Source organism: Lepisosteus oculatus, chromosome 16, assembly GCF_040954835.1.
Source record: "Lepisosteus oculatus isolate fLepOcu1 chromosome 16, fLepOcu1.hap2, whole genome shotgun sequence".
NCBI classification, from domain to species: domain Eukaryota; kingdom Metazoa; phylum Chordata; class Actinopteri; order Semionotiformes; family Lepisosteidae; genus Lepisosteus; species Lepisosteus oculatus.
In genome coordinates this window covers 14,862,355-14,884,615 of record NC_090711.1, presented here as the reverse complement: position 1 = coordinate 14,884,615, position 22,261 = coordinate 14,862,355, and the positions used below count along the sequence as shown (strand labels likewise).

The 22,261-nt window shown below is 39.6% G+C and overlaps 1 protein-coding gene across 1 annotated transcript in view; it reads left to right on the top strand.

The window, feature by feature from the left end:
• ctnnbl1 (catenin, beta like 1) overlaps nucleotides 1-20,068 on the top strand; it is a 69,419-nt gene extending 49,351 nt beyond the window's left edge. Inside the window, exons 13-16 of the mRNA XM_069179356.1 lie at nucleotides 778-858; nucleotides 9,837-9,974; nucleotides 10,839-10,911; nucleotides 19,677-20,068. Of these exons, the coding sequence (XP_069035457.1) occupies nucleotides 778-858; nucleotides 9,837-9,974; nucleotides 10,839-10,911; nucleotides 19,677-19,765 (381 nt within the window). The 3' untranslated portion in view covers nucleotides 19,766-20,068. The remainder of the gene's footprint in view (nucleotides 1-777; nucleotides 859-9,836; nucleotides 9,975-10,838; nucleotides 10,912-19,676) is intronic.
• The last annotated feature ends 2,193 nt before the right edge of the window (nucleotides 20,069-22,261 follow it).

Genomic DNA, 22,261 nt, shown 5'->3' with positions numbered 1-22,261 from the left:
TTTTAGATTATTAGATTATTATTGTTTAGATTATTGACTACACTATTGAAAACAATCTAAATTCAAAACAATCAGTGAACTAAAAACATAAAGAGTAAAATGCATAATGTGTATTGAAATAGAAAGAAATCTTTTAATTTAGCCTGATGTAATAACCAGACTAAGATATAGAAACTATTCAAAAACTCTGTGGATGTACAGTGTGCATTAGCTGAAGCAAATGCACTGCAATCTAAGACAGAGAAGTAAAGGGAACTCCTTTGATTGGAGAAGGTGTAGCTCAAGAGGCTAGATAAGCACCTCACAAAAGATGACCAGAGTGGATGAGAAGTGGGCTTCAGGGAGACATGAGGAATTGGAGATTATCACTACTGAGAAGGATTGATTAGTATTGATGATACTTTACAGCTTTGCTGTTGACTTTATAAATTAATACACACAGGGAATGTGAATAATTAAAAAGATATTTTTTTGTGTTTAACTTAAACAATCCTTCATTTGTCGTGTATGCAGTAATAAGAGGAGCCGTGGATAGCGCTGGACCCTGCGGCGGCTGCTGCTTTACTTAACCTGGTGAAAGTTGCAGCAGCCTCTGCCCTGTGAGAAAGGTGCTTGTGTTGTGAGCCTGTCCTGTCGTCCCCAGCCTCTGCTCTGTGAAGAGCCGTGGGCTGTGGACGGCTGTCTTTGCCCCTGCTGTTTCAACAGCAGTGGGTCCTTGTAAGCCTCCCGTCAGTGGTGTGTCTCTGATGTCTGTGCCCGACTCTCTCTCACTCACAGGTCGACAGGCTCATGGAGCTGCATTTCAAGTACCTGGAAGCGGTGCAGTTGGCAGACAAGAAGATCGAAGGAGAGAAGCACGTAAGATCTGGGCTCCCTTACAGGAGGCTGGAGCTCAGCCTTCAGCACCCAGCCCCTCGTCACTAAGCGGGTTGATTTCAGACAGCTATAGGTTTTAAAAGTCCCAGTCTTTATGTCTAGGATCAACAGGACACCTATTTTGCTCTTTTCACAAACTAGGTTCTCATGGGCCTCCCTAGTGGCTCAATTGGTAAAGGAGGGCATGTGGTTCTCTCAGAGAGAAATAAGCTTCTCCTCTAGTTGGTGCAACACGCCTGTGATGTGATTTGAGGGTGGGCAGGTTAGACTTGTATGCCTACCCTTCCTCTCTTTGCGTGCAGTTGTAGGGAAGCTGAGAAGTTAAAAAAAAGAGTTAGTGACTCTAAATCAGTCAAATAAAAGTTGATATGCACCGCTCTCCCACAGAATTTGGTTATATTCAACAAAAACATTTCCTACCCGTTTTGAGTTTGCTAGGTATTAAGATGAAAACTGAGAATAACTGCCAACAATAACACTTCAAGTGTTCAGTTCGGACTGCAACCCATGTCTTCATTTTATCATTTTACTCATTATAAAGAGAATCTTATTTGTTAATGTGACAGTGTTTTCCACTGTTCCGATGAAGAATATTATAATATATGATAATAATATGCATAATTCTTTTGCCAAATTCTGCTGTCGAGACACTAGTTAAACAATGTTTATATTTAATACTTAATGAAAAATATGACCTAAGACGATTGATTTAGAAAAATGCTAAGATTAAGAGTTGATCTAATCCTAATTGACGTGTCCATTGTCTTTCTTACATCATAAAACAATGTATAGATCATAGATTATGTATGCAAACTTTAAGTTACCTATAAGACATGGTGCATGGATGGTTTAGAAGCTGCTATTGTCCCAGCCCTACTGATATCCATAAAAGCCTTGTAGAAACATCGAAGAATCATTAGTCCAGGTTTGTCCTCTGACTGCGGCCTATATCAAGGTGACCTGAAAAATGAAATGCATGACCCTTTAATGATGCTGGCAAGCACAGCATGCATGCACAGTCTCTGCGAGCCAAGGTGTTTAATCAAAAGGCTGCCTTACTTTGGTCAGCATCGGCGGACGAGCTTCCCTACTCACCCCTGCCTTGTCAGCCCAGAATGCTGTTTTATACTGAAATTCACAGTTGGGAAATATGGTAATTATGTATGAAAGTTTTGAGTATTACGTTTTGAGTTAAACCATGAAGATCTGTTATGCACAGTGTTTCAAACCAAGAAACATGTAGCTAAACTAGTATTTGACAAGTTTTTTTTATTTGAAATTAGCTTATTTTGAAATGATGTTTATATATACTGTAGTTCTTCTTTATTGCGTATTTGCAGTATTTTATGTGGATATTCCTGGGCAAACTAAAAGGCTTGTACGATTTTATACAGGAACTGTTTATATATAATTGTAAGTAGAACTGTTTTTCGCTGAGTAAATGAGGTTTTCCACTATATGTAGAAAAGGTAAAAGATGACATACTTTTATACCTATAGCCCTTATAATGTTTTATATTTATACCTCAGTTTGCTGAGTAAAATGTGGTGATAAATGATGAACTGTGAAACCACAAGTAGGCATCTAAAATGAAGCACGACAAAAGCACAGTGTGTGTTTCACTCTTCCCTGTTTGATTTATTTGCTTAGCTGGTATTAATCATTGTGGCACAATCTCTGAATTAATGGTCTCTTCAAATTCTGTGCCTGTCTGCATCCACACTGTCGTTTAGATTAAATTAGAGAGGTTGCAAGCACACCATAGAAAAAGGACTACAAACGTAGAAAAAAGGGATTGTATTTTGGGCAGGCAAGTTCAAGGCCAAGTCAAACCAGGTTGTGGGAAGCTGGGTTGCTCCGTGCTGATGGGAGTAATTAGAAGCGAACCTCAGGCGGTGATTTTGCTGGAAGCTGTTTTCTTTCCGAGAGGCTCTACAGCCACAGAGGTGTTTTAAGACTTTTTATGTAGCTGTCTGTTGACCTTCAGAATTGTTATTAGACAGTAGCCAAGTTGTTGCAGAAGACTCTTCAAAAAGATTTGAAACCCCTGCCCGCTGCCAAAAAAGAATAATCATGTAATTAAATTGCTTCCAGGCAAACGAGGATTTAAAGAGCTTATTGTGGCCTGTAGTAGCCGAGAATGTCTTAAGCCCTGAATATAGGTGTGCAGATAGTGCACAGTCAGACAGATGGAAGGATAGAGATAAGGGTCTACACAGCAGAAAAAGAAGGAGAAGGTAATAGAGTTGGTTGAGGCATGTAGCTTAAAAGATCATTAAATGATATGAGATTCATTTTTGAAGGAATCTCACCAGGTCATGTTTTCTGAGGTAGCGTTGCTGGGTCAGAAGTCTTATTTGAAGCTAAAACTACATTAGGAAGATGCTGTAACGCTGAACTTTGCACAGAGACCTGTGACAGAGACTGGTGCAAGTGTATGTATCTTGCTACCTTGCTCTGTGTTCTGCCATATACAAATACAAATATACAATACAAAAATACAATTGTATTTTTCTTGGCCAAGGGAAAAGAGAAGGTTGTATTAATTAAGTATTCCTATTTTATCCGAAGAGAAAAACTAAAAACTTTCCTGAATGTTAATTCAAACAGGTGTTTAATGGGGGCAAAACTGCATCACTTACTGCTGTTTATTTTGAGAAACTGCAGGTCATCGAAAGCATAACAGAACACAAGCTGCCAGAGTGTAGCATTATCATTTTTTTTTAAAGTCATTAGGAGCTGGTTAAGAGGGCTGTGAGCAAGAACAACTTTTCACTCTACAGTTAGACATTTTCTGAAGATAGTATAATAACAGGAATGATAATATTTGATATTAATATAAAAAAGCTGTAATGAGTCTATTGCTGTTTTAGTATTAAAAAAAGCTTTTTAAAGGTAGTTTATCAGTTTAGCATGTAACTCCAGTGTCAGGCTGCAGTCTTAACATTAGACGTGATAATGTTTTGTCATACTGTTATTTTTTATATTAGTTGTATCTGAACTCCTATTTCTTAACCCATTGTGTGTGGAGACATTAAATGCACATGTATGACAAGTCTATACATGGAAGCAGCTCTGAGCATTTGAGTGTGTGTTCATGAGTTCACAACATTACTGATGTGGTAGCTCGAAAGAAAGGCTGCTTATAACTAGAAGTCTATATCATAAATTGATTACTTGTCTCAGTTTTGGACAGTCAAGCTTTGACCATTGAAATCATCATCTTTTTTGTCATTTACATAGACCTCTACATTTTCATGTTTTCTCAAAACCATTTCCTTAAAACTAAGGTTATTTCAGTGCTCATGAGGATTTGTAAATAGCTAGCTTTCAGTGTGAGGTGAGATGGAGAGCTGTATTTCTTAAAATGAAAAGCCAGTTATGCTGGCAGCCTATTTTGAAAACTCATATTTAAGACACATGGCTCATCTCTTAACATGAATAATTAAAGAGCATTCCTTTTACAGAGTCACATATCTCTCGAAGACATTTCTGTATTCCAGATGAAGAAAAGAATATGAGTAATAAGATTTACTAGTGTAAAATTAATGCTGAGTACACAGGTACACATCAAACTTTCTAAGTAATTTTTTTAATGTTGTGATGTTTTATTATTCAGCTTTATATTTACATTTTATTTTGTAAGTAGTTGGTTAGCTTAAGAATATTGAAGGGTGCTTCTATCAAAGCAGAAAATAATAAAAGCGGCTTTCAGATATAATGTTAAAGAGATCATTTCCAAGAAGGTTTTGATCTCATTAAAATCAAAACTTTCAACAAAGGAAGTGCTGGGCAAGTGAAATAAGTCATGTAGATCAAAAGGTGACCTTGGATGACCTCTAGAAGAGTAGTGGGGTTGTCAAGTTGGATGTATGATGATAATAAGAAATTGATCTTCTGATCTAGGCAGTCTTTGTAGCCTAGGAATCTCCATTGTGAATCTGGACTTTATTGCCGGGCACTGCTGCCATTAAACACCCAGTGGTTTAAGAGTACCAGTCACTTGTGTCAGCCGGACAGACACAAAATTGGTCCCAGAAATGCCCTCACACATCACCTGCACTGTCCACTGTTCCTTTCTCCACACAGAAGCAACAATCCTGGCTTGACTGAGAAGATTCAGGAACGCCTATACTGCACTCCTGTCCCAGCTATAGTTATTCTTATCCATATATAGTTATTCTTAATCCATCTAATTTACCAGTTAAATCTAAGGAACTCATTCTATGTTCTACGTGCTACATTCTGTATTCTTTTAATCAGGTTAGCTGGTACCTTAAAGAAAAAGGCAACAGTTCCAGTAGCAGATCACTATAGAATTATTTATGCAAGCAAGAAAAACCCTTAGTGGAAGCAGTACAACAAACCAAAATGTTAAGACTTGCACAGCAGCATGTGTCTGCACATTATGCAGTCTTGTTCCTGTTTGTAGGTGTTACAGTATGTATTGTAAAGAGTGGTTGAACCTAGGGCCATCACAAACCTTGTGCTTACACAGTGGTGTGAGCTGTAGCCACATGGAAGCTATCACTGAGTGAGTCTCACAACACAGACAATATCTGCAAAAGGACAGTGCTGAGGTTGTGTGAAATTGATTAGCACCAATGGCGAGTAATTACTGCCGCAGCACTGTCAAGTTAATAAGGATTTCTGCAGGGCCGCGGGCTCTGAGTAAGTACCACCAGCAGTTTGAACATCTGTACTCCTAATAGTGTTGTCATAGCTCTGGCATTTTTATGGGTATTGGCACATTTTGAATGCAAACATTGAGAGTGGTATCTATAACTCAGGGGTTTTATGGCACAGCAGTAAAAAAAAGGGTGTAAATTGCTTTTTAAAATGTGAAAACTTGGTGTCGATATTCAAACAGAAATTAGAGCAGACTGAAGAAAGCATTTTTGTGCAAATCTCTTTTTGGTGCATTATCATTTAAATGAATATTCCACAAACCTATGATTTCTTCAGAACTGCCTTTAAGGCAATGTTAAACATGCATCATGTTTATCCCTTAATTTCACGTTCATCCCTTAAAAAACTTAACCTGAAATCAAAATCACTAAATCACAATACTACATTTTTCGTAGCTTTGTCATTCTCTCATGCCCTTTGTTATGGGTAGTGGTGCTAATTGTGGGTTTAATTAGCTGTGTGGTTGAGATTGGACTGAGCTGACACCATGGCTTTTGGTGCAGCTTGATGACTAACTCTGTGATGTGACTGGGAACTTGATCATCACAATTCCTGTGTAGTTGAGCATTTCTCTTTGTGTACAGGGGGATTGAAGCCAGCTACTTTTGTTTACCAACCACGGAAGACTGACATGGTGTAACTTAATATTTGCCTTATTGATTGCACTGCAATTTAATAAAAAAAAAACACTATGTATTAGTTTAGGGGGGCGTTGGAAGATTGTTTTCTTGAATTGTTGGGAGCGCTAGGTGGGTCCTAAGTCACTCAACTGCAAAAGGACCTTGCTCAAGTGCAGGCTGAGCTCTATGATCCAGATGTCGAGGGTTCGAGCTTCTGTCAGGATTCTCCAAGCAGTGGTGCACAGCTGGCTAAGTGCTGCTTAGGGGACATCTGGGATCTGTGAGCCAGGGCTCCTTTGGCTCCCAGTAAAACTGTGAATCCAGGTACTTGTGATGCTGCTAGTGAGGGGCGTGCCCCCCTTCCAGTCAGCGCTGACCCTCCTGTGTGTAGCTGAGTAGCCTGTAACTCATCACATATCCAGGTGATTCAAAGACTGGAGGGAGGGGTCTGCCTGCACTTTCTCGTTGTGCTTGTGTGTGGAAGCGGGAATCGTCGCTGTGAGTCAGGACAAGAAAATGGGATTGGAATTGCTCATTCCAAATTGGGTGTATCGGGTGGGTATATAAAAAAGTAATTGCCAGTGCTTGTAGAAAATGTTTAAAATTTTTATTTGTATTTGCATTGTTTCACTTTTTTTTCCACAGTCTTGCAAAATGTCTGTAGTTCATAGTGGTTATTAAAGTAGAAAAGGGGTGTAATGCTGTTTTTTTTTTTTAAATTCAGATCAGTCAGATCAGTCAGCCTGTTTTAAATTCCTTGAATTAACCTCATGTTTTCTACTCACAGTTCAGTGTTCATAAATCAGCTAATAGTTCCAATCATAACCACACAAATGAAAGTCTCTGCCTATCTCAGCAGTTTCATAGCACCTGAAGAAACGTCTTCTGCTGTGGTTTAATACATTTTTTCCTTTTTTATCTCCTGGAAATGCAGAAGCCTCACAAATAAACAGATGTGACAGGCCTTGTAAACACACAGTGCTAAGCACAGGAGAAGGTTCTGCTAAAGTCAGTCAGAGGAATGTAGCTAGCTTTCATCGCTCTAGAGGAAAACACCCCGCAGCCTCATATTCTTATGCTTCTAGCCATTTAATACACATTGCTGAGCTTCTATGAAGTTGTAAAGAGCCTTAAAATTGGTCCCTGGCATCATTCTCCAATATTGAATATTGCTACCTTACGTGTCTTAATTGGGCTGATATGCATTAAATGCTTCTGTTCTGTCATGAATTTCCTTCGAAAATGTTTGTTTGCATGCATTTGGAGTTTAATGAGGATAGCACATCTGATAGCTCTGCAGTTCCTTGGTCTCCGTGGCATAATCCAATCAAGAGTGCATAACCAGTTTTGTCCTTACTGAGGTGGTTAGATACAGTTACTAATTAAAGGGACTTTTTTTTTCAGAATTTTTTAAAGAGCTAGTTGTTTCCCCAGTCTGCAGAAAATACCATGTTGCATAATTCTCTGTGGAAATGATTTTGCTTTACTGTGATGAGGCTGTAAGCAAGCCTACATCTTGTTTTTATTATGTAAATCTCCAACTCAGGGATTCATTATACTCTTATTTAGTTTTTTGTCCTTGTGGTCGTGTTTCCTCCAGAGAAACTCACAAAGAACTCTTCAAACAAAAATTTTGTTGTTACGGGGTTAGAAAACTTTTTGAGCTTTCAACGACTGCCAGGCTACAAAAAAGTACATAAAGTGCAAGAAGTTTGAAAGTGTAGTCATTTTTATATAAATTAATAATTGATGATTCTTTATCAACTCAGCCAATTGGAAGCATCAGTTGTCTTTGCCTCGGCTCACAGCAACAGTCCTGGAGTGCAAACGGCAACAATGTGGAAGTATAGACAGGCTCCTTTGACCCACCTGTTCCACTGAATCGTCCATCTTTAGACACATTGCAGGCTATGTGCAGAAGAGCTTAATCCTCCACAGAACTGGAGAGTCATAGATATCATTGTTGTGCCAGGAGTAAAGGCTGCCCTGCCTGGCTAATCCTAGCAATACCCCTGTTAGCACTCAGCCAGATGTGTCACTTTGGGAATCCTGGTCAGGTTGATCTGGCAACATGACTGGTGGCAGCTGAGTCATAGAGCTCAACCTTCGCTCAGCAGTTGCCTTTACTGCTGGAGCCAAAGGATCTTGGTCACTTCAGCCTTGTGTGTAGCTCTGAATGACTCTTGTGTAGCATTTTTTTAAACTTTAACCAGATTGTACACATTGACTACTATTAATGGATGCTTTGTAAACAAATTCTGCTTCTGAAAAATCTTTTGAAGTGAAATGAAAAGGAAAAGAAGAGTATAATTTATCTGATTCCAGGTTCTATGTAGAAGTGTGATTTTGGCTGTACCAATCAAAACCGATTCTTAAACCTAAATCTAATGACAGATACAATTGAGGAAAACAAAATATTAATACCAAACACAATATTGTACATATTGTTAGTTTATTTTTACAATGCTAAGATTAAGGCTGTTTTTTTATAATTGCCTTTTTCTTATGGTCTTCAGGCTCTGTATTTTATAGCTCAGTTTGGACGTGTCAGTGATGCATTTTCTAGAAATCCATTCGTCTGATGGACTTGCCAGTTTCTGCCAGAAAGCTGTAACCCAAAGGGGAAAAACCTGTTTCTACAGGATCAATTATTTCTTGCAAAAATGTCAACTGTCACGTACTTTCTGGGACAGCTTGACGTTAAAAGGAGCTGTCCCACTCCGTGAAATCAGGCAATAAGGAAAATATAACTGGATAGTGACAAGGTGTCATAAAACCAGGTTCTGCAGCTGGGAATCAGCCTGCAGCTGAGAGCTGGACTCCCATAGGTCTGGAAGTTTACCTGTGAAAATGAGGATTCCTCTGATTGAAAAGACATTCACATTAATGGGAATGTGGACAGATGCGCAAATATATCTAAAATCTAAGACATTAGACACTTAAGCCAAATTTTCCCATCTTTTGGAAATTTGGCAGATAAGAAATAAACATAAATTAACTTACACTTAGTTAATAAGCCTTTTTCAAAGGAAAATGCATGCTGCTGTCAATATCAGCCTTCAGCTCTTCTCCAGTATTAAATTTAATGCATGTTTTGTAACCATTTCTTTGCAGAAGCTATTAAAAAATTATTTGCATAGATTGATCCAAAAGCTGGCAGTATCACTGGAAACACTGTGACATCTGACATTTATGATGAACAAAAGGGCTGATGCACAGCATCAAGCTTACTGAACTCATCGTGAGGAAAAGTTGCAGCTGATGTGGAGGAGCCATAAAGGATTGTTTATAAGCCATGCCATTAAAACAGCCTCATATACACTTACCTGTATTAAGCCTCAAACTTGAACACAATGCATCTAAAACAAAACATTGAAAACCATCTATATAAACGGGTATATGTACAATATATGTATGGATTAGCAATGATCATGGATTTAGACAGTCAAGGACATACTATATTCAAGCTTGAGGGATGCATGTACAGAATATACAGATGTTGATCTCTCTGCATGACTAAATCGTGTAAAAATATTGATTCATAGATGGATCAATAGAAAAATTGTCCTCCCGACGGATGGCTGGGTAACTAGATTGGTTGACAAGATGCAGAACAAGAATTAACCGCTTGGGTTTCTGTCCTTTTCCTAGGACATGGTGCGACGCGGGGAGATTATCGACGACACCATGGAAGATGAATTCTATTTGCGTCGCTTGGATGCTGGGCTCTTTGTCCTTCAGTTGCTCTGCTACATCATGGTGGAGATTAGCAGTGCTGGCATCCCCCAGGTAATTAGAGAAAGCAGCCAGGCGCTCCCAGGGGGTCTGGAGAGCCTGTTCTAACTGTGCACGTTTCTCACTCACTCTGTCACTCCCCTGCACACAGCAATAGTGATTAATAAGCTATGGACCAGCTACTTAGTTTTCATTAAGCTTGGTCACAGACAGGTGACACCAGGTGCATTGAGCTTTTCATCCCGGAATTCTATGCAGAAGAATGTCCTAGCAAGAACAGTTTGACACTGATTGAAAAATGATAGGCAGAAAATGCAAGAACAATATGTTGTTTTAGTATGGTTATAAAACATGGTTGCTGTAAGGTCACACAGTATAGAATTTGACACATTGCATTTTTGCCGGGATAAGATTCCCTTGGCTTTTGAATGGATTCTCTTCTGCATATTGTTTTATTGTGTCACAGTGGTAAATGGCCTAAGGCAGGTAGGTGGGTTTATCACGGTGAGTATACGTTTCTCAGACTGACCCATTGCTCCTGGAGAAGACGTTTGGAGTCCCCAGTGAACTAACTTGAACAAACTTCATGATGGATTAACTGACTGCTTGTATTTTTTTGCATAATTGTTCAAGGGGTGGCACGGTGGTATGGTGTTTAGTACTTGTGCTTCACAGCTTCAGGGTTGTGGGTTCAATTTGAGCTTCTCTCTGTGTGGGAATTGTGTGGGTTTTTCTCAGATGCTCTGATTTTCTTCACCTCACCAGCCCACAGACTGAAGCGTACCGTGTTTGATTGGATATTCTGAATTGTCCCTCTATGTTCTTAATGTCATGTGAAACCACTTACAGCACAGGCCCACAGCCAAAGTTATATCTAGTACTTCTGAAATGTCTAAAGCTGGTGTTTTTGTCTTTCAGCTGCAACAAAGGGTCCATCAGATTCTGAACCTGCGGGGAGGCTCTGTCAAGGTGGTCCGCCACATCATGAGAGGTGAGTCCTCATGCTCCCCTCAGGCTGCCTGGAGGAGCGCAGACCTCATAGGAGCAGCTTGAATGGAAAGTGGTGTTTGCTGTCAAGCTGCCAGGATATCAGAGAGCACCCCACAGTGTGGTGCAACAGTTTTTAAGTTGCAGTGCCGCTGATGGTGTTTGGTTATGACATCGCCAGGTGTAGTGGCAAACCCATGTGACATTACTCCAGCCCTGGCAGAGGATTCGTGATGGCTGACATCTAGTCAGGGGGCAAGTCCAGATGTGTCTTCCTCTTGGACCTTTGAATTGAGAGGCTCAGATTTGTGAATGTTAGGATGGATCTAATTATGGTGGCCCTGTTTGGGTGTTGCAATACCAGAACATCTACGTTTAGAGATGTTGATCAGGTCCTGGATTTGTTTCCAAAGCGTGAGAGTAATTTTAGACCGGACCACAGCCCTGCTGCTACATGAGTTCGTTTTCAGTTTTTGAAATGTGGGAAGAAATGAAGTTGAGGCTCTGTGACTGGCGGCTTTATCAGTCCTTTGTAAAACTGTCTCTGTTGCACAGGAGGATTCATTTGTTATGTATGATCCAAAGTAGGGGACCATAGGTGTGACTCTTCTGTTCTTTTTCAAATCATAAAGCTGTAAAGTATCTTGAAATGTTATAAGTCTATAACAATTCAGCATTTGTGATCTCTTTTTTTTTAGGTTGTTGATTTTTTTTCTTTTGGAAGGCAGGACTATGCCCACACGCCCACTCAGCCTGTGTGATAATGTTTTACAGCCTGGCATCTCACCCAGCCACTTGTTTTTCAAAAGGCACATTAATATAACTAGCAGATCTGTGCCAGTTCATTCTGCGAGTTGGCACTGTTGAACATGAAACAGTGTAATAAAAACCCATCTGCTGAAAGACTGAAGCATAGCCAACTTAGCTGTTGCATATTTGTTGGCTGACAATAACACACTATCCTTTTTTAATTTTCTACTTAATTATTTTTCATAAAGGGAAACAGTATTCTTTGGTGGTCAGAAACTATCTTGCAGCACCTCAATGCTGACCGCACGTGCACTGAAAAATTTGACCGTGGAAAGAGCCACCAAATTTTACTTTGCTTCACAGAAACATGGTGTTATTGCTATTATTCAAGAGCAAATACTTGGGACTCCACAGACACTCTCATTCATTCTTCTGCCTTGACCAGATCTGTATCAGATCACAAAACAGCAGGCAGAATTTTTCTTGTGGCCTTACAGAGGCAGTTTGATGTGAAGCCTGTCAAGGGTGCTACACTGCAGCCACAGTGAGCAGTGATCCAAATCAAATATTCAGACAATTAAAAGGCACATACTTTTAATTTCAACTACTTTGAAACAAATACGACAACCTATTTTATTGTGCTTACTTTGTTTATTGTATTATAGTCGGTTTCAAAACAGCTGCATGAAGCTTCACTGTCAGCCTACAGACCTGCCCTTGGTAGCACTGTGGAATGAGTCCTGCCCAGTCGACCATCAGACATACGCGCTATAATTTTTACTTCTCTGTGGAAACACCAATAGGTCTTGCTAAACTATGTCTTGCCAGAGTGTTGTGTTGCAGGGGACAGATCAAAGACTGAGTAGAATTATTTTCATTTCCAAAATCAACTTTAAATCTGCAATGGGCACTATGTATAAGTTCAAAGTCTACCAGTTCTATAAAGCCAATTCTGTTATAAGTAGTCTCTTGGAATGTAAAAATCCTTGTGGCATGGTCTGTTTATTTGTGCTGAGCATAAGAATAATCTGTGACTCTACATGTTCTATAGTTTGCTTAAGGATTTCAGATATTGATTACATTTTTGCTTTCCATTTTGATTAATTGATTTTGTTTAATTGATCATTCATGACTAACTGCAATGCAGCTGTGTCAGACTGTTGCACAAGGTCGAAATCACCTCATTAGTGAGAGCTGATTTGATGGAGGCGATAAGGTGATTTAATCTATTTAATGTCAAGCCTGGTGTAAATCAAGAAAATAAAAAGTGAATTGTTTCGTCTGTATGTTGGAGGCTAGACTTAGTCACCTCAGGTGGACCTGCTAGCAGAGAATGCAGTTCCTTGTAAGCAATGAATTGAGGGTTTGTATAGACCACTCTGAATACCATCATGGCTGGTGTGACATTAGCATGTAGAACAAAATGTAAGTGGTTGTGTGAAGCAGACCAGTTAGTGAGGGGGAGTCCAATTGTGATGACCTGTGCAGGACCACTACAGAAGTACATTTGCAGTGATCAATGCCAACCTGACTGCACAATCCTAGGAATTCATGTGCTGCTCACTCTGTGACCACATTGCTGCAGAACAACACACAGCCTCATGCTGCTGAAATTAACAAAGGCTTTCTTGCAAAATGGGGATTTTGGACCTTACTTGCTGCCCTTCCTGTGTGCCCATCCAGATGCAGTATCAGCAGGGGTGGCCTTACTTATGGGGCAGCCTGGGTAATGCCCTGGGCCCCACACTGAGCGGCTGAAACAGTGATCCTACAGTATATGACCTATTGAAGTATTCCTCAATTACATCAACCAGTGTAAAGAATGATAAAGTGATAACTGATACGTGTTTTCATCCTTTTCAATGGTCAATTTTATACAAATATAAATTGATGCAAATACTAATTTCTCCCCAGAAGAAAATTCCAATGATTGTTTCCTGTTGTATGCTCGTAGGTGGTATTATTGTAATGACTCCCATTTGAACAGGGAATATTTTTGGGTTACAATTATTCTCTTTCCAACAATGACGCACACACATCCTCAATCTACCTGACGTTTTGTTATAGCCTTCCTTAGCAAAGATAGCCAGAAGCAATGAAATAAAATGGGTCCAAAAAATTTGAAAAAATAAAAATATGAGATGAAATTGACGTTTATTTATTTGGCTCACATGAAGTTGGGCATTTTATTGGAGCAATTCAAGTGAAGTATCTTGCTCAAGGGTACATCAGCAGTGTTTCGTCTGGAATTTGAACCTGGAACCTTCCCATTGTTGAGACTGTGATAAGTAGGAATAAAGAGGATGTGGGGGCTTTATCCTTGACTTTTATCCTAGGGTCCCAGAATCACTATTTCCAGCCTGATGTAAGAGCATTTATACAGGACCATCCATGTCCTCAGGCAGCTGTTTGTAAAACTGCAGCCTGGTTCAACATGTGTGTGCATATTGCCTCCAATGATGGCCAGACACGATGCTAACTGTGACTATCACAGCAGACTCCTGATTGATCAACCCTGTTGTTAAATGTCTGATGATATTTGTTATCAGTCAGCCTGTTGATAATGTTGGTAATCAGAATAATTAATTTACCTGTCATGTCTATTCAATAAAATGTCAGTTCACTTGTGATGAAGAAGATTCTCATTTTGGTAATTATAGCTTTGAGAATGTTGAATATTCAAGTGTTTTTATGACGCTCAGTATATGTGCATTGCAGTACTGTCTGATTGCCTGTGAAGACCGGCTTTTTGTCACAGTAGAATTTACTGCTATCTGAAGAGGTTCTGTGCAGGTTAGAGCTGATCAGTTCTGGAGAGACCAACAGGAGAAGAGCCACCCAGTGTACTGCTGGTATAATGGCTGAGCTAGTTTAAATGGGATACAATTCCAATCCCCACAATCAAACCACATGTGTCCTCCCCCCAGCTCAACCATGGTAGCTGTTTGCTTTCAGTACTCTGACTGCAGACATACAATATGGAATTCTCTGTGTGTTACACTGGAGGAAACATTTGTTCAATCTTTATTTCAAATTCACCTTACAGCCCATGCTTCAGCAATCAATCAAAAACAGCTGGTTCAAGACAGAGAAATAAACAATAATGTATTATGTTTTCTCTGTACTATTGATACTATGCTTTGAATTAGGTGCCTGGCTTGTGCAACTATATACTTAAGGAGTTTAGTTTCTTATTGCTGTCCTCCAGTTATCAGCAATAAAGCTTTTCCCCCCAGTTCTACCACAGTCCTATTTTTTTTACTGTGACACAGATAGTTGATAGATATTTTTATAGGTACTACAAACATTTCCTTGACCTGATAATGTCAGGGACTGACTGACACACAGTATGTTAGTTCTCTAAATTGTGGCATTAGCTGACCATACCAGATGAAATAACCTCAACCAAAGAAGAATATAGTATAGATGGAACTCAAATTGTAAATTATAAAGAATAAATAATATTTTGCCCTTTAAAATCTTGCCCTTTAAATTTTGAAAACAAACGATACTTAAATTACAAAGGATTCATAACAAGGAGCTGTCTTCTGTAAACCTTTGTATGTGTATTTGCATAGAACAATTCACATTGTAATTTCATAATTGCTATCATTATCATTTTCTCTTCAATGTAGCTATGCTTCCTTAATGTTCTGCAGGACCACAGAACAGGCATGATGCAAATTAAAACTCGGAAGGAATGCAGTAGTTTGGCAGCTCTTGGCCTCGAAGCCTCAAGAAAAAAAAAGAGGATTTGCTTGCCTCTTGCACTTAGTTTAGCACATCTAACGCTTGAAATATAATTACTGCAATATTGATCATTTATTTATTTAACTGGGGTGTTCAGTGCTTTCTGAATTGCAATTAAAGAATTCCCTCCAGTCCCCCAAAAAAGTTTTAATTGGGCTTCAATTAGTATTGCACTGTGAGATAGAAACACATACAGTGGGGCGGGGGGGAGAGGTTATTTAGGGGTGTATTTAAAAAGAAAAAGACCTGGAAGTGTGCTTGCCAAGAAAGCCTCTTGTGTTCTGAGATCTTTTCATTCTGAAACAGATAGCAGGCAGTGTGGAGAGCAAGTGGCTTGGGAGGCTGCTAATTGTTTCAGTGCCACGTCTCCCAACAGATGGTACATTGAGAAGTGAACAGCCAGGCGGGGCAGGGTAGACGAAACATACTAACAAAGTAGATGGCAAATTAAAAACCTCTTTTCTTTGACCACCATTAGCAGTGCACTGCTAAAGCCAATACCAGAATGCTAAATAACAAACAGCAGATCCATAAGGAGATTGTACTGTCCCAGCAGCATTAATGGGCTCACACAGTTGTCTTTTTTAAGCACTGCTTGCTTTCTTATCACCCCCTGCCCACTACAGCACCATCCAGAAATCTTGCTGGGAGGAGAATAAATTGCTCAAGATGTGAGTGCTGAGTCGATGCTGGGCACATAAAGTCCTGATTTTCATGCTAATGTAGCTCAGTATTTTTTGTTACCATGTCATCCACCCCATGCTAGGACATGGAGCCAATATAATCCGCAGAGAAAGGCATTGTCCTGAATCTCTTGACGTCATTTCTTGCCAGGGACACTTTTAATAACAAACGGAGAAACGCCAGTTTAGACAAATTAAATATAAAAAATATGAAAGGCCTCAATTTAAAACAAAAATAAAATGTCTAATTATTCCAATTAGAGGAACATAGACGTGCATGTCAACTGTAGTGAAATGCCAGTGTCTTGCACTCTTATGTCAGTGCTAGTGCAAATTAAAATGTACCCATCTTTATATCAACACATGTTTCACCTAGGGGCGACTCAGAAATAGGTGGAACATATTTCAGCATAGCTGAAAACCTTCTTAGTTTCAGACCTCTCAGTTAATATAGGAGTGAAGACCTGACAGTGATGGTGATATAATTTCCCTTAAACCTGTGCTGTGGTTTCCAGACCAAAAGGGATGATAATCCTAATTTATTACTATATTCTCAAAAACAGATTAAACAGAAATACATATCCAGAATTGACATCAGACATACTGCATTTTAGTAATTATTTACTTAGAAGCTGTCAGGCAGGTGACAGAGTGAGCATCTCTCCTTCTAGGAAAGAAGATTGTGTTTAGCCATGCTGCTCTGAGAATTAAACACATTAGGAGAATACCGATATTTAGCCATTTCTGAAGGAGGTCCTGGTAAGACTTCTTGCCACACAGCTAGTGCAGTGCCCATTGCTGGAAAGAAACACTTTTCTATCAACAACCCTCCTAGAAAATGCTTCACACAAAACATTGCTAATATTGTCTTAAACTAGTGCTGTAAGCAGAGCTGTATTTTGTTGTTGGCAGTGATCAATATGTGTGTGGTGTCCCTCCCAGGTGAAAAAGAGCATGTTACCAACCTACTTTTCCAAGATCAGATCCTTTATATATATTAACTTTTTAAGTATTTTTGCCAAAATATCCTCAGAAGTTACAATAGCCTGTGCTTCTCCCATAGAGTATTATAGTGCTTTGTCACAAAGATAATTTTCATTGTGTTAATAATAATAGTTGCTTACATTTATATAGCACTTTTCTGGACACTCCACTCAAAGCACTTTACAGGTAATGGGGATCACCTCCACCACCACCAATGTGCAGCATCCACCTGGATGATGCGACGGCAGCCATAGTGCACCAGAACGCTCACCACACATCAGCTATCAGTAGGAAGGAGGGCAGAGTAATTAAGCCAATTTATAAAGGGGGGTTGTTAGGAGGCCATGATTGATAAAGGCCAATGGGAAATTTGGCCAGGACGCCGGGGTACACCCCTACTCTTTTCGAGAAACACCCTGGGATTTTTAACGACCACAGAGAGTCAGGACCTCGGTTTTACATCTCATCCGAAGGACGGCGCCTGTTTACAGTATAGTGTCCCCGTCACTTCACTGGGGCATTAGGACCCACATGAGCCGCAGGGTTAGCGCCCCCTGCTGGCCCCACTAACGCCTCTTCCAGCAGCAACCTTAGTTTTTCCCAGGAGGTCTTCCGTCCAGGTACTGACCAGGCTCACACCTGCTTAGCTTCAGTGGGTTGCCAGTTGTGAGTTGCAGGGTCATATGGCTGCTGGATGTTAAAGGGGAAGCCTGGTCAGTCTCAAGTGAGCTCTAGTTCACTCGTCTGCAAGGTTCTGTTTCCACAGGTTTTGTGGAGCTGCTAAAACGTCAAAGACAAGGAAGGGTTTAAGATGGTTCAGACTTCAACTAGCTGAGTGATTTAGGCCAAAGGAAGAATGACAGAGTTCTGTTCTTGGATTACTCCAGAGAGATTATCTCAGTCTTATTCCAAGACGCATGAAAAATAGCTTCCGGTAGCTTTAAAAAATAGCTTTCTCATTTGAATTCCTCAAGGTCCCACCTCTCTGCTACTGTACTAAACATGAGGCAATTAGATGCTCTAAGGAATAGAAGAGACTTCAGCTCTTTTCAAATTATTTTTCTTCCTTTACTTTTTTGCCATTTTATTTCTAGCAGTGAGGTGGAGGAGGCTGGAGTGTAAGGTGTTAAGAGTAATCCTTCGAGATTGTTACCTTGGCATAGCTGCAGTGCCCTTCCTGCATGTGTTTCACAAATCCCCCGAGCTTTCAGGCTTAAAACCTCTGTGGTTTACATAGTCAAAACGACTGATGCCACTGAGGGGGAAAGTTTGAAATTAAAGCCTTCTGTATGGGGCCACTGATGACGGCTTTAAAAATGCATCAGAACTGGAACTGTATAAACACAAGGCTTTCAGATAGATGAGCTTTTTTCTCATACAGGCAAAGCTCATGTTGCTTCATTTTCTGAGGCTTGGAGCATTATGGTTTTAATATTTATGAGCACCCAGAGTAGCAGGCAGGTTCCTGTAGGTTTAATTGGATGCAGTTCTACAGTGCAGCTGTGGAAAAAGGTGTATTAAAGAGCCTGAATAATACTTAGATTTTCTAACATAGACAGGGGTATTTTGAGGAAGCACTTTGCTTTGTATATGCTTCTGTTATTCCATAAATAAATAAAAAACAATTAAATCTATAAACACAATTGTTACACATAGGGATTTTATTATGATTTTCGGGTTAAAGATAACAAGATTTACCTAAACAGGATGTTTTATTTTAAAACTGTTATATTGCTAAGGACTCTCAGTTGTGTAATTGCATAGTAAGCTTTCAGATTTGTCATTTCAAAGCAGTCATGTATTTTTCTTATAGCACGTTTACACATCTCCCAATCTTTTAACTACAACATGGTAAATCAGGTTATGAAGACAATATCACTGAAGAAATAAAAATAATATGTTCTGCATTCTGTATTCTGCTTTTTGTTCTGCCTTGGCTGTCTTGGGGAATAGCTTACTCTTCAGGACAATAAACATCAACTTGAAAATGTAAAAGAGCTGTTTTCAAACTTGTTTGATCCTTTGTATCTAATGTTACCAAATTCACAGCAAACTGTATTACACAAAGCCAGTAAGGTAGTAGACAATGCTTCTACAATCTACACTATACATTTTTTTAAATAGGAAGTTGCTTTTTATAGCATTTCTTTTTTCAGGTCACACATGTGATATGATACAACTCTCTGGTGACCAAGACGGTGAATTTGTGAGAAAGAAAGCAGAGATTTAACACATCCTGTTGTCATTTGGTTGTTCATTAGAATCTCCACAGGCAGAGTGCGAATGTGAAAAAGTTCATATACCTGTTCAGCTGCTAGTTGTTAAGATAGGTGAGAGACAGGACAGTGTATTTCTCCTAACATGCTTGTCATTATGTAGTCCTGTCCCCTCTCCCCCAGGGCGTGGTATGTTTTACACATAAAGAAGGAACTAAGGATTGAGACGGAAGTGCTCGAAATGGATTTTAATTCAGGAGGAAGCTTGTAGCGAGCTGTGTCCCTCTGACTACAGGATAAAAGAAAGATTCAGGCTGTGCTTAAGATGAAAGTGGTAATGATGCCATGGCATTCAGTCCCTAATCTAGAGAACTTGTGTTTTGCAGAGTATGTGGAAAACCTTGGAGATGGAAAAAGTGCAGAATTTAAAGAGAACGAACAGAAGAGGATTCTCGACCTTCTTGAAGACTTTTGATCCCACACCACTGATCTGTTGCAGGAGCACACGTGACTTCTCCACCCTCTGAGTCACCAGATCCGTGATGATTTGAAACCATGACAAGGGACAGTGCTGAACCAGGAATTTCAGAATGGAATTTGTGTAATTGTTTCAGGCAGCCATTTTTTTAATGCAACCCATCTTCTAAAAAACTTAGTGAACTTTTTTCCTAGAATGTAAATGATTTTTTTAAATAAAAATGTTTATAAGCAGACAGGAGACTATTCCACTGTACAGGTAAAAAGCAGTGATGTGTGAAATTAAAAATGTTTAAAATCGCTTTTTTTGTTGTTGTTCTTCCCACTAGTCCTTGTCTTTAACCACTGTATCAGCGGTTGTATTTTTTTTTATCTCAGTGTGGGTCTAGCTCTGAATATGTAGCAAGATAAGAGTCAATCTCATTCATGTTTTTTTTTTTAGAGAGCAAGTATTTTTTATAATGGAATATTTGTGTTTTGGACAATCAATTGATAAAACCACAAATCACAAAGCTCAGGTCTTAGAATTTGCAGTTTCATTCTTGCAGTTCCTGAAGCGGCATGAACTTTAAAGCATTGTTTGTTCTGCAGGGAGTGATGCACCCCTGGAATCGGCACAAGACCAGGTTCATAACAGCCAGTCTGGGCACCAAGAATTCTTAAACAGATTTAGAGACTTAAAAATGCTACCAAAAACCCAGTTCAGAGTTCCTGTCCCATGGGGGTTTACCTTTAAATTCACAAACAAACCTTCGCAGAATGTGGGGTATCCTGCATGCTTTTATCTTTTAAAAAAATTATCAATGCAATGACAGTGTGCAAAACAAGCTAGAAATAGGAACAATGTTAAAATGCCAAGAAATGTTTTATTTTATTTAATGGTATTTATGAATGGCATTTTCACAGCTGAATGTACTACAGTACATCTCATATTTGAAAGCTATGAAGTTAGAAGGAAGTGCACCTTGGTTCAGATTCATGACCTTTCTTCTACCCTTGACAGTTTCTGGGAACTGTTAGTGCAGACATGAGTCAGTTTGGTCTCCTTACATTCCATTTAGAGCAGTGTTTTTCAGTGGAACACTAAGGCTATAATTGTGCATAACTGCCTGCTAGTCCTTTTAATTGAGGTGTTTCTTTCTTCATGTGGTTCTGTCTTAACTGTAATTGTAGCAGTATTCATCAGTAATTTCTTCTTGTAATGGCATTTGCAATGGCAAAAAGACTATTTTATTCACAGAGTGATCATTTTGAACTTGTAAATGAAAAGTCCTCTGTTTCTTGCATGGATTGTGCACAGTGGAATAACTCTAGAAATAGCCTTAAGGTATTAGTTCTTTGTATGATTTTAGTGCATTATGTCCCAAATCATAACTAGCAATAAAACAGCCAGTTGGAAACACTTTTATTAAATGTTATATATTAAATCTAGGTAAAAATGGCTTGCTAAATTTAGATTTTCCTGCATGTCCTAAACAGGCGGGGAGCCTTAGAGAAGTTAAAATGCAACAAATGACTTACTGCGCTGCCTTGCTTTTAAGTCTTATCACAGGTTTGCCTCTTCATATCAAATGCTTACTGAAGCACTGGTTTCAGCTTTCCCATTAACCGAGTCTCTGAGTAGAAATGATCAAGTTCCTTGCTAACAAGCTGTCTCCAGCACTTAGCTGGGGGAAGCAGGAAACCTGCAGGTGTCGTGTCCCTTTCTCTTCCCAGACATCAGCTTCAATTTAACCCACATCGCTACAGACTAAGTGCTGACACATCAGGAAGAAAAGGCTTTTCAGGAAAATTGTGAAAAGTGCATTAGGTTTCCCAGCACCTTTCCTCTCAAAGTAGAGAGACAAAGTGAGAAATTGCCTCTAAGATCTCTTAAGACACAGAAGGTCAGATTGTTTTTCTCTGTTTTATGTTTTATAGTTTTAGATTTTTCTAGTGTTAATTTGCCCCTCTTTCTATTCTTTCTCAGCTCGCCGATGTATCACTTTTTTAATAAAAGGAAAAAAGCAATGATATTAACATGATTTACTACCGCATGCAGCAGAATGGCAACACGAGACAACACACTCGTCTATTAAAGCCATAGCCAGCAGCCTGCAACTCACAGCTGGCATCCCACTGAAGCTCAGCAGGTGTGATCCTGGTCAGTACCTGGATGACAGACCTCCTGGGAAAGCTAAGGTTGCTGCTGGAAGAGGTGTTAGTGGGGCCAGCAGGGGCGCTCACCCTGTGGTCTGAGTGGGTCCTGATGCCCCGGTCTAGTGATGGGAACACTATACTGTAAATAGGCACCATCCTTCAGATGAGATGTAAAACTGAGATCCTGATTCCTGTGTTCACTAAAAATCCCAGGGTGTTTCCCTGTGGGGTGTTACCCCAGTGTCCTGGCCAAATTTTCCCATTTCCAGTCATGGCCTCCTAATAATCCCCATCTATGACCTCATCACTTCAGCTTCAGCTCTCCTCCCCACTGAGAGCTGGTGTGTGCTGAGCA